Genomic DNA, 12504 nt, shown 5'->3' on the forward strand with positions numbered 1-12504 from the left:
TTATATCCAAGAGTTATTTTTATAAGAAAATAAATGTTAAAAGATAAAGTACAATTAGTTTTTTTCAACTATGTACCTTCGACCAATTCATTTATTGTATAAATATATTGAATATACTATTCATATGAGAAAATTTCAATGTTTATAGAAAAAAATTAGTTATCATGGTTCATATGTATTCTTATTTTTAAACTGAGGTCTACAGTGGCCTCTGTATGTTCCTTTGGTTAGCATTTCATAACTACAAGGAAATTAGGTTTTAGTTTAATTTACCTTAATAACCAAATCGAATTTCTGGTGGAAGTCTCTGTTGACTGCCTCCAGAAGAGTGAGCTCGGCAGTCCTGGGATGCATGTGGAAGAAGCGGGGGTAGTCCTCAGGGGTGCCTGCAAGACGAGAGACACAGTTCAGAACTGAGAAAAAACAGCAACCCACCCATCTGATCCGTCTTTTTCCTTCAGTAACCGAGCAACACAGCTATAATTTCATTAGTAAATTAAGTTTCTAAATTATCCAGTCTAGGGAGAGTGGATGCAAATGTGATATATAATTAATTAGCCTGTGAGTTAGTGAAGGGAAAGGTATTTGTTTGGAAGTTTTCTGAATTATTATTTTTTTTAAAAGAGAGCTCTTTAATTAATTTGGAAACTCGTCATATGAAAAGAGACATTAAGTAGAGGAAAAGCAAATTTTAGATTATAAAATTATATTTTAATGGTACATAAATCTTAATTATACTCTGCATGGTTTTTCAATATGTCTCATAATAAATAAAGACTAGCAATTTAAACCAAATATCAAGATGCTAAGGAACTAATGTAGACATGTTCTCCTGCAGCAGGGAAGTTCTTTTTTGTTGTTGTTTTATGTTTTTGCTTTTTTTTTTAGAAAGATAAGTGCTTAGCTAATATGCCAACCACTGACAAGTTAAATAAATTTTTTTTAAGGTGCATAGTTCTTAAACGCAGGCACTTTAGTGCACTGCAATATATTTGTTCCTGAATATTTTCTAATTTTAACTATATAATCTTTCCCTGTAGATTAGAATATTCTTGTTCCCAAAGTAAAGAAATGTCAGGCCAGAGTAGTCAGATGTAAAAGTCAAATCATATCACATTAACAACTAAGCATGTCAGTAACCAACAGCGACTGTCAATAATCTATGTGTATCTGGATGTAAGTATATGGCATTCAATCAAATGAGGAAGTAGAAATTTGGGAGATTAAATATTCCAACTACCAAGAGATTTATAATTACTGATTTCAGCTATGGTAAGTAATTATACTTACTGCTATAGAGAGATTTATTTATAGGAAAAATCGACAGCAGTGAGTTGAAATGGGCTATGAGAGATTATGCAGAGGGCACAGAAGGAAAATACAGTGTTTTAGTCACAGCCATAAAGAGCTTCCTCTGGACTTAAGAACACAAACACATATTCAGCTGCAATTCGATTTCATCTCTCATTTCTAGACAAATGTGGCACAACAAAGAGTGTTGCTAAACTTCTGAAGTACTTGGCTTGATCGATCTGTAGATCGATTCCAAAGCCATGTTTGCCTTCTTTGTACCAGCACCCAGGATGATCCCCACGACCTTATTTGTGATCAGTACCCTGCCACTGACTGCGTATCCTCTGCTCAACAACGTAAGAATACCATTGTTACAATCAATTACCATCCAAAATCTGTAACTATTCATCTGGCTAAGTAAGCGGCAATATATCTCTGAATGAATGCTATATACTTACATCCATCTACACATAATATAAGTTTACAATATGTGTAATATTTAACTATCAGTGTAACTCTCTTTAGATAAGTAAAATTGAACTCAGAAAACTGGTCCACTGAAAGAGGAATGCATAGTGTATTAAGTGGAAAAATCATAACAGTAAAAATGAATGATGAAAGAGAAAGAGTAAAGCAATGAATGACAGGTTGGCATAGAAGATGGACTCAATAACTAATGTTTTATTTTTGAGCATATATACGTGCTCTATGTAATTATAAAACAAACTAGATATAGAGATATCTCAGAATTTCAGTATTGAAACTGAAAGATCAAAAAACAAACAAACAAACAAAGAAAGAAAAAAAAAACCACTCAAAACCAAGACATGAATGTAGGATTAAAGATAAAATATAAATATTTCCATTTTAAGTCTTGACTTAGAAGTAAATGCGGAGTCTCATGTTATAGTTTAGCTCTCAGAAAAGACAGGCTCACTCCATGGCTGTGCACACTGAAACGATGACCTGCTGGGGAACAATGACCACCCTTGGTAGTCAGGTGGTCATTGTATCAAATGTATTTGATACGATGTATTTGATTTGATACAAACCCTTAGTACCAAAAGTTTCTTAAAGGGCATGGCATTTTCCACTCTGGGTCCAAGTCAGATTTCAAAGAACTGTGAACTATTTCACTACAGGTGGCAAGAACGATTAGCACGTCTCCTATGCTGCTGTCCACTTCTCAGGAGCCAGTAAGAAGGATCTCCCTCCTCAAAGTCAGGTACTTTGGACATCAATAATAACTGTCCTGACCAGAGACCCACACTGGAGCACTGGACTGAGCTCCCAATGTCCCAAGGAGGAGCAGAAGGAGGGAAAATATGAGCAAAGAAGTCAGGACCACGAGGGGTGCCCCACCCACGGAGACAGTGGGGCTGATCTATTGTGAGCTCACCAAGGCCAGCTGGACTACGACTGAAAAACCATGGGATAAAACCGGACTCTCTGAATATGGCGGACAATGAGGGCTGCTGAGAAGCCAAGGACAATGCCACTGGGTTTTGATCCTACTTCATGTTCTGGCTTTGTGGGAGCCTAGCCAGTTTGGATGCCCACCTTCCTAGACCAAGATGGAGCGGGGAGGACTTTGGACTTTCCACAGCGCAGGGAACCCTGACTGCCCCTCAGACTGGGGGGGGAGAGGGAGGGGAGAGGGAGGAGGGGGGAAAAGGGAGACGGGGAGGGAAATGGGAGGCGGGGAGGAGGCGGAAATCTTTTTTTTTTCAATAAAAAAATTATATTAAAAAAAAATAACTGTCCTGACTCGAAACACATCAAATATTTTAATTTTTTAAACTTCAAATTTAATTAAATTTTAAACTCCTAATTTCATAACAATAAAAACAAGAGTGCTTTATTGATCATTGTGCTAGTTATGTTATAATGGTTATTTTATATTATTAATAGTTTATTATATTATTAATAGTTATAATAGGTATGACCCCCGTAGATTCACGTGTTTGAATGCTTAACCCATAGGGAGTGGCACTATTAGGAGATGTGGCCTTGACAGAGTAGGTGTGGCTTTGGTGGAGGAAGTACATCACTTTGGGAGTGGTTGTTGGGGTCTCCCATGCTCTTTATGCCCAGTATGGCACACAGTGCCTCCTTCTGCTGCCTGTAGATCAAGATATAGAACTCTCAGCTCCTTCTCCAGCACTATGTCTGCTTATGTGCCACCATGCTTCCCACCATAATGACAATGAACCTGTAAAGTAGCCCCAATTAAATGGTTTCCTTTATAAGAGTTTTTGTGGTCATGGTGTCTCTTCACATCAATAGAACCCCCGAACTAAGACAATCGTTATGGAGGAGGATGGTTGACACCATTTGAAGAAAATTATACTGGAACTCAAAAAAAAAAAAAAAAAACCTGAAAACACACATTTATTTTTTGAGCTTATTCAAACTGGTAAAAGAAAAACAAAAACCTACTAATAACAAAAATGAGGTGAGTATGATGTATTGCATTTATAGGATGGGGACTTGGTCAAATGTCAGAGATGGGACCCTTGATCTTCATCTCCAGAACAGTAAGGAAATACTTTCTCTGGGTTTGTGTATATGGACCTATGTGCCATGGATATTTCGTCTTGGGCCTCTGGGAGGACAACACAGAAAAGGCTGTACATCATCTAGGAAAAGCCTTCAGCAGAGACAACAAAAGCCTTCATTTATCTACAGTAAACCCAAGCAGCAGTCATGTGGAACCATGCCAAAGAGAGCACAATGTGTTCGGTAGAGAATCTCAACAATCGTCAACTTCTGTTTCCAATAAACCCATCTAGGGGAAAATTAATGGGAAGAAAACCAGTGTAAATTTTAAATGACTCAATAGAAATATCATTTACAACAGGTGAACAGTATGTGATGCTTCAGCACCCTGCCTTGCATACCTACCAAGGGAAAAAAAAATAAGACGTAAGTGTGTTGATGAGAAATCTATAATAAATAATGATGAGTAGCACACTTTTAAGCAGCTATTTTATAAACATTTGTAATAGATATTTGTGGATTAAAGAGCTATGTCTGAAGCCCTTTTCATGATAATAAGAAGAAATGGAAGGGAATATAGAGATGAAAACAACTTCACTCTGTGCATCATTTCTTAAATAATAGCAAAGGGAAAATTTTATTCTCTCATATTTTTACATATTTCCATGGAAATTTTTGCCAAGTACAGTATAATTCAGAGTTGGCTCTGCAGGTTGCACCAGCCATCTCTTCGGTGGAGAATGAGGTAGGGATGTGCTGGAAGGAGAGCCGAGAACATAAACAAATGAGCAACACAGCTGATCTGAAATGAGAGGGTGAGCCTCCAGAAAGAAACACTTATTAGATGATAACTCTGGGTTTACTGTGGGGGAAACACTGTAATCTTTTTATTTATAAATCTTCTACCTCATCTAAGCATCAAACAGCCCTATGGGGAAGATGTCATTATTGTGACTATGAAGACAGGAAAACTCAAAAGAGATTAAGGGGAATTAATGTCTTCAACTCTCATAGCTGAAAAATGAATAAAGCAGGATTCTACCACAGAATATCTATTTATAGACTCCAAACTCTTCCCTGTCAGGTCATATAGTCTCACCAAATGCATTGCACCATTGGATTTATTCGTCTATTGTAGAAGGTAGATCTGTAGAAGTGGTTACAACACACTAATGGATCAAATATGTAGAGATCTAAAAATAGATCTAAAGTAAATGCTATGGTAGTTTAATATTCTATGCATGTTAAAAAAATAATGATTTATAAAAGATAACTAAAAATACAATGCTCATCTATTCATCATACACACATTTTCATATTTATGTGAAACTCGAACATAGAAGAAAATTTGATTATCCAAATTTTAATGCAAACTTGAAAGCGCTATCCCAAACCAGATAAATTATGAACATAGTAGTAGAGAGAATTTCAGAATGTAATCCTTTGTAGTCAACAGAACTTATGTGTCTGAAAACCCTTATTGTTGTACATACAAAAAAGGCCTCCATTTTTACTCTCATAGCTCTGTGAAGGAAATGTCAAGTTAGATAAGCCCTCTGTAATTTTTACAAAGTTGGACATAATTTGTTTTCTGTAAGAGAACTATAATTACCAAACCATACGCTTTACATGTTATAGAAGTATAATTTCATGTTGATCTACGTACCACTGTCACTATTATAGCAATGCCCCTGCTAATAATTGCACAATGGCTGGTGAATGCCTTTCTGGGCCACTATGCACTTTCTGTCAGCATGTGCTAATTTTGTAGCATTATCTATTCTTTTCATAGCAACCTTGTGATTCATATTCTTTTCTGCATTTATAGGTCATTTATTTTTATTCCATTGGCATTTTCCCGCTCTATTGACACACCATGTTTTATCTATTCTTGTGTTTGCAAGGATTCCAATAGCATTAATCACAGATTCAGTTTCTCTACCATTCTTGTGCACATCAGTATATGAGCACTGACATTCTTTTATTTGGATAAATAGTCAGAAAGCAAGCTTGTGGGAGATGTTGAGTCTAAATGTTTTACTAACTGTCTAAGGCAGCACAGTTGCAAGTGTGTCAGATATGTTTGTTGCATAATCACCACGTCTTTGGTGATTCACACAGGCCATGGTCAAAGATTCTTATTTCAGCAGCCAGATTTGCTCATTGTCCCTTGGGTCCACCTCCCTAAAAACCCATTTAGATGAACTCATACAATTAATAGTCTTCTTAAGGACACCTCAGAGATTTATACCATTTTTCATTCATGACCATGCTTCTCTTTTAAAGAAAATGCTAGTTTTTCAAGGTGACTGCACCTCTCCCATCAGCACTGCATGGTGGTTCTGTCTTCTCCATGTGTTTGCGAGCAACCCAAGGGATCCATTTTCAAATTTGGGCAGTTCCTATAGGTATGCAGTTATATTCACTGAGTTTTAATTTGTCTTTCTTTAAAGGTAAATAATCTAAAAGAACTTTTACTTACTTTTATATATTTATACATTTTCTATGACAAATAATCTACTAAAACTTTATCCAAATTATAATTTATCTTCTCTTATTACATTGTCATCTTCCATATACCCAGAGAAAGCCTTCTGCTATGTGTGCATTTTGCTAGTCTAGACCTTTATTCTGTCACTTGCCTTTGTAAGTCAGCTAACAATATCCATTGACAAATACATGGTTTCTCTATTATTTTGATATCATTAAACTTTAACTTTTTCTGTTTCTATGTCAGCATTTTGCTGTGTTTAAGAAATAAAAGATAACCGTGACACCACTAAAATTTTCACGACTTCCTTCATCTCAGGGTAAACACTGCTAATATTGCATCCCTCTGATGTGAATTTCAAAGGCTACTCCTTTGATATTTACATTCCTCTGATGATACCTCCAAAGGTTTCTCCTTTGTAGTAAATAAAATAATTTGACAATTTTAACATGACCTCCACACAGCAGGCTCTCTGGAACCTATTCCTTATAGTGAGATGTCTTGTTCAGACTTGGTGTGGAGGTTGGGACAGGAGCTTGGTCCTGCCTCAGCTTGATGTACCATGCTTTATTGCTTCTCAGGGGAGGCCTTACCCCATCTAAGTGGAGATGGAGAAGGAGTAAATGGGGGAGTAGGAAGAGGTCGGGGAGGGAGCAGGAGGAGAGGACGGAGGAGAAACTGTGGTTGGTATGTAAATTCAATAAAAAATGATGAAAATAAAAAATAACAAATACAAAACAAAATCAAATAAAAATATCTAAATATATGTATATTTTATGAAAAGTTCAGCTCAGCAGAAATTCTTATTTTGTACTAGAAATCTAATTTTGAATGTTTCCCCTGTAGCCTGTTTCAAAGACTAAAATTTATCTCCCTAATACTACACATGGGAAGACTATCAGTTAAACAAACTGAGTTTAGATCCATAAACACATTAACCCATTTAAGGAATATCAAACTCTCATCGTTAAAGCAGGGCATGCCTTTCGTTATCAGTTTTGCAAATGTTTGGATGATATTCCCGGGCATTGTTTCTGTTAATCTGTCAATTATTTCCTGTGTCTTTTGTAGAAAGTCTTGGTAAGTACAGAATGGGCACTAATGTCTCATGGTGCCAGAGAGCTGACCTGGGCTACAGAGGCACTTTAATTGCAGTAGCAACAATTCTATTGGTTTCCACGTGGAAACCAGCTTTCCTGTGAAAATAGCTGTAGCCACAGCCAGGCAGCTCTTTTAGGAGTATTTTCTTTGTCCTCCTCCCTGTATTGTAGTTCTGCTTTTGAGACTTTGGTGCCCGTGTATCCCCTCTTTAAACTGCAGTGTTTGCCTCTCCCTTCTCTATGTACAGTACAGATGGACATATTTCATCATTTTCTGTAATTAGAGGATCAAAAATTTCATGTTTCCTGTTATTTATATCGATAGAACTGTAGGCTTAAAAAGATTTGTATGCATAAAAACTAAAAGAAATAATAATTAAATGGTTAATTCTATGCATTTGGCCTGTGTTTTACACATTACTCTAAAGACTAAAGTCTTGAAATAGAACTATGGGGGGCAATGTTAGAAATACCACTCCTAAGTAGAGCAGTGTACAATTATCTAGAATCTTCCTAATACAGTGGTGTGTGCGTGTGAGCACACAGGCTGGAGGCAAGCCAGAGACTAGGACTGGAAAGAGAATGTTGAACTCTACTGGGGTTATTTCAAAATCATCAATTTCTAGTTCAGAGATGCTGGTCTCTCCCATGCACCTGTCTTTCCAGAACCCATCAGTCATGCACATCAGAAACATCAACGTTTTTTCAACATCATTTAAGAACAGTTTTGTCAAATCTCCTCGTTTTTGTGACTGGTACAAATGATAGCATGTATAAAGATGCATTGGCGCATACTTTGCTTTTGGAGCAGAAATGGGCTCTTGGTATCTGTATCGTGTTCATGGGTCGGTAGTCCTTTCCTTCCTCCATAAGCTTCAACAAAGCCCATAGTTCTTTGATTTTGGAAAACACTGAAAAATGCTTTAAAGTTGATCTGCAACTGGTTTGTTTTATAAAGGCAATATTGTCTGTTGTATAACAATTTACTGAAACAGGAAGAAGGAAAAACTCAGATTTGTATCTAGTTTTTATAAATGTTACCTTCAATAAGAAAAGCCTTGCTATTAAAGATCTTGATATGATTTGAGGGGATGCATTCATAGATTTCTAACAGGATAAAATGTTGACAAATACAAACCAACAAGGATGGAGTAGAGGATGCCAGGTCGATCTGATGGTGGCTGGATGTTTCGGTCCTGATCAATGGCTTGGATAGGTGGGGTCACCAAAATGGGGTTCAGTTCTTCCTGGAAGAAAATTAAGAGTGTTTAGCTGTGCTGCACACTCACACTTGAGGGAACGCTGACATCAGGATGCTTACTCGAATTTGCACAGCTAGATATGCACCAAGAACCAAGTGGGCATGCGAACTCATTCACCTGGACGTATACTTTGACACTAGTTAATTCTAAGTCTGAAGGGGAAATGACCCTCTCTTAAATTCAAAATGAAAACATGTAGTAGGTGTGTTCACAGAACTTTAAGGGATTCTCCCAGGAGGAAGTCTGGAAGAAAATCTGCATCGTTAAACTGCTTAGAAGACTTCAGTGAAATGTAAAGACATCAGACAGTTCCTTATGTGAGTTCTCTGTGTTTTAGAAAAGATTTGAGACTCTACATTCTTTTGTTTTTAAATAATTTATTTTATCTGGATAATTATAGTGAACTTGAAAAAAACACTTGAAATATATTTTAATTAAAATGAAATCAAAGCCACATGATTCAAGTTTTATGTAATTAAAACAAAGTCCACACTGCAGTTATGTTTATTTAATACAGAGCGGCATGAAAAGACTCTGTTTAGGATGACATGGGAGTCTTTTAAGTCAGGGTTTCTCAGTTTGATGTTCAGCAGTATCCACTGAGCCATCAAGATTGCCATACTGGTGTGGTAGAGGTGAGTAGGTAAATTAATCAGAACTAGGCATAAAGGTTTCTCTTTCAGAGAACCCTGCTTATGTTTCCAAAACCCAAGTGGCAGGTCACAACTCTCTGTAATTCAACATGCAGGGCTTCCAACACCCTCTTCTAGACTCCGCAGGCACTGTAAAACACGGTGTAGCTATATACATGCAGGCAAACACTCAAATTACACATAAATATTAAAATAAATAAATTTTGAAAAGTGGGACAGAACACTTATATTTTGAAAGGGACCAAGCTATAAGTTTAGACTCTTATAGCCAGAGGACTGGGTTGCAGCCTTTCAGCCCTGCCATTATCGTAGAAGATGTGCAGGAGGACGTGGCTCAGTTAAATGAAGAAACAGTAACATGTATGCCAAAGGGAGCAATGAAAATCTTACTCAGCAGATCAGCTTGGGAAACACTATTCTAAATAAAGTTTTGAACAGATAATATTTCCCAGAGGTCTTCTCAGGAAATTTATTATGCTGCTTTCCATTCGTGGTTCAAATAGGAAGGTATGTTTTCATATTTTTAGCTTTACATACATTAAGTAAACTTCCTTTAATATCTCCTTGAAATAACAATCTTAGAACATTGTTTAAACATTAAGGGTTTACAGCTCTCACCCAAAATATATAAGTGGCGAGTCTGAGGGGAAATAAGTATTTCCTCAGTGTCTGAAGAAATGCTTTCCTGTGATTTATTCTGAAATGAAGAACACTGACCTCTGCTCTGTACTCTTAGGCAAATCTAGAAGTTTAAACTCTCAGTGGACATTGCATGGCGTTTGGTTTTATTTAAAACGGGCCATCATATTAAATAAACACAGGCAATATTGTTTTATTAAAATCATAGGGATGATATATCATTATTGGCTGATGGCTAGTTCCTCACATAAATCTCAGACGCTATATAATTGTTTTTATGTTTTCTAAGTGGCATCACCATATTTTACTATAAATAATGAGGCCCTGATAGCAACAATTTAGTAACATCGTATCACATCTTTTAATGTGGATTTGGAATCATGGATAGATCACCTCACAATAGAAATTGCTCCTTTAAAGCCAAATGATTCTTCTCTCTTTTATAATATAGAAAATCTAGAATTCTCTCCCTTTCCTTTCCTTTTCCCTTCCTCATTTCCCATGTTCCTCTCCCTATATCTTGTTTTCTGTCTCCATCTCTTTTGCTCTTCCCCTCTCTCACATAGTACCTTCTCAATAGGCAGTTCTTGTCATCTGTAATAATCTTTTCCCTAAACTGAAACACGTCCACGGTTCTGTCTTGGTTAGTTAAGAGCTGAAGAGCACATTTCAGTCAGAAATGAAGAGAACGTGTGTCAGAGTTAACTCATACTTCAACTGCTTTGCTTCGATTTCACCAGTTAATTCTTTTTTCCCTTTTCTTTTTTTATTTTATTTATTTATTTATTAAAGATTTCTGTCTCTTCCCCACCGCCGCCTCCCCTTTCCCTCCCCCTCCCCCAATCAAGTCCCCCTCCCTTGTCAGCTCAAAGAGCAATCAGGGTTCCCTGCCCTGTGGGAAGTCCAAGGACCACCCACCTCCATCCAGGTCTAGTAAGGTGAGCATCCACGACTGCCTAGGCTCCCACGAAACCAATAGGTACAGTAGGATCAAAAACCCATTGCCATTGTTCTTGAGGTCTCAGTAGTCCTCATTGTCCACTATGTTCAGCGAGACCGGTTTTAACCCAGGCTTTTTCAGACCCAGGCAAGCTGGCCTTGGTGAGTTCCCGATAGAACATCCCCATTGTCTCAGTGTATGGGTGCACCCATCGCGGTCCTGAGTTCCTTGCTTGTGCTCTCTCTCCTTCTGCTTCTGATTTGGACCTTGAGATTTCAGTCCGGTGCTCCAATGTGGGTCTCTGTCTTTGCCTCCTTTCATCACCTGATGAAGGTTAATATTAAGGAGGAAGCCTATATGATTTTCTTTGGGTTCTCCTTCTTATTTAGCTTCTCTAAGAACCCGAATTATAGGCTCAATGTCCTTTATTTATGGCTAGAAACCAAATATGAGTGAGAACATCCCATGTTCCTCTTTTTGGGTCTGGCTTACCTCACTCAGGATGGTGTTTTCTATTTCTATCCATTTGCCTGCAAACTTCACCAGTTAATTCTTCACGAGCTTTCCACACGCATCATTCTAGACCCAAGGAGGCTCTAAGAAACTGATGGCCCTTTGCAGTCCAACCACGTGCCCCAAAGTCAGATATTCCAAGGAATTCTCTGAAGTCTTTGACTATTAGAGAGGCCAACCCTCTTTCTTATACACACACACACACACACAAAAGACTAGGATCTGAACTATCCTCTTGGACTATCAAGTAAAGAGATCTCATTTTGATGGCACCCTGTGACCTTCCCCGCCTTTTCGCTCCTTGTTTCTGTAGAGTCATCAATCTATCAACCCAGAATAAATTTTGGTTTTGTTAATTCATCAGATAATTTAAAACTTGCTCTCATTATTATGCAGACTTGTTGAAATGAGCAATGGAGATTTAATTACATTATTTAACGTGACATAAACAGCAGAAAAACTCAAAATAGCACAGCAAATAAAATCAGTGGAGATGGAGATGTGTAAATTTGATTCCTCATCTTATGTCACTGTTTGTCAATAAGTCTCTTATAATATAAATTGAGGACATGAAAGAAATATGGCTATGATTTAGTGTTACTTTACTTGACATTAGAAAAACTAAAAAATGTGAACACTTCAGGAGACTTGGTCTGGAAGGAGGAAACAGAATAATTTTTTTAACCTAGAGTAGTTTAGTTTATTGGACTAGATCATTATCATATGTGTACTATTTTATATTATGAATAAATAAACATAATAATAAGAATAGAAAAAAGAATCTGTCTTAGTGAAAATGTTCCATCTTTTTTTCCCAGAAAATTTGAAGAAGTGCTAATTTTAAACCTCTTGTTGGCATATTAGGACTGATATTTTTATATCAGTTCTCCTCTGGAAACTCGCAACATATGTTAATAGAATTATTTCCATCTGTTACCAATTGTGAGTTAGGCAGAAAATTCTAGGTTTATGGGGGTGATGGCTGCATTTGATAGTCGACCTATCTACATCTGGAATGAACTAAAAACTCAGGCTGCTGGCTACACCTGTGAGGGATTTTTAATTAATTGGATTATTTGAGGTATGAAGACCCACTTTAAATCCAGATCAATTG

General features: G+C 37.1%; 1 protein-coding gene across 1 annotated transcript in view; it reads right to left on the minus strand.

The window, feature by feature from the left end:
- Pcdh15 (protocadherin related 15) overlaps nucleotides 1-12504 on the minus strand; it is an 864688-nt gene that overhangs the window by 246947 nt on the left and 605237 nt on the right. The window contains exons 11-12 of the mRNA XM_050142799.1: nucleotides 8522-8630; nucleotides 274-386 (exon numbers count right to left, since the gene is read on the minus strand). Of these exons, the coding sequence (XP_049998756.1) occupies nucleotides 274-386; nucleotides 8522-8630 (222 nt within the window). The remainder of the gene's footprint in view (nucleotides 1-273; nucleotides 387-8521; nucleotides 8631-12504) is intronic.

Source organism: Alexandromys fortis, unplaced genomic scaffold (genome assembly GCF_014885135.2).
Source record: "Alexandromys fortis isolate MF-2015 unplaced genomic scaffold, M_Fortis_MF-2015_v1.1 scaffold_9, whole genome shotgun sequence".
NCBI lineage: Eukaryota > Metazoa > Chordata > Mammalia > Rodentia > Cricetidae > Alexandromys > Alexandromys fortis.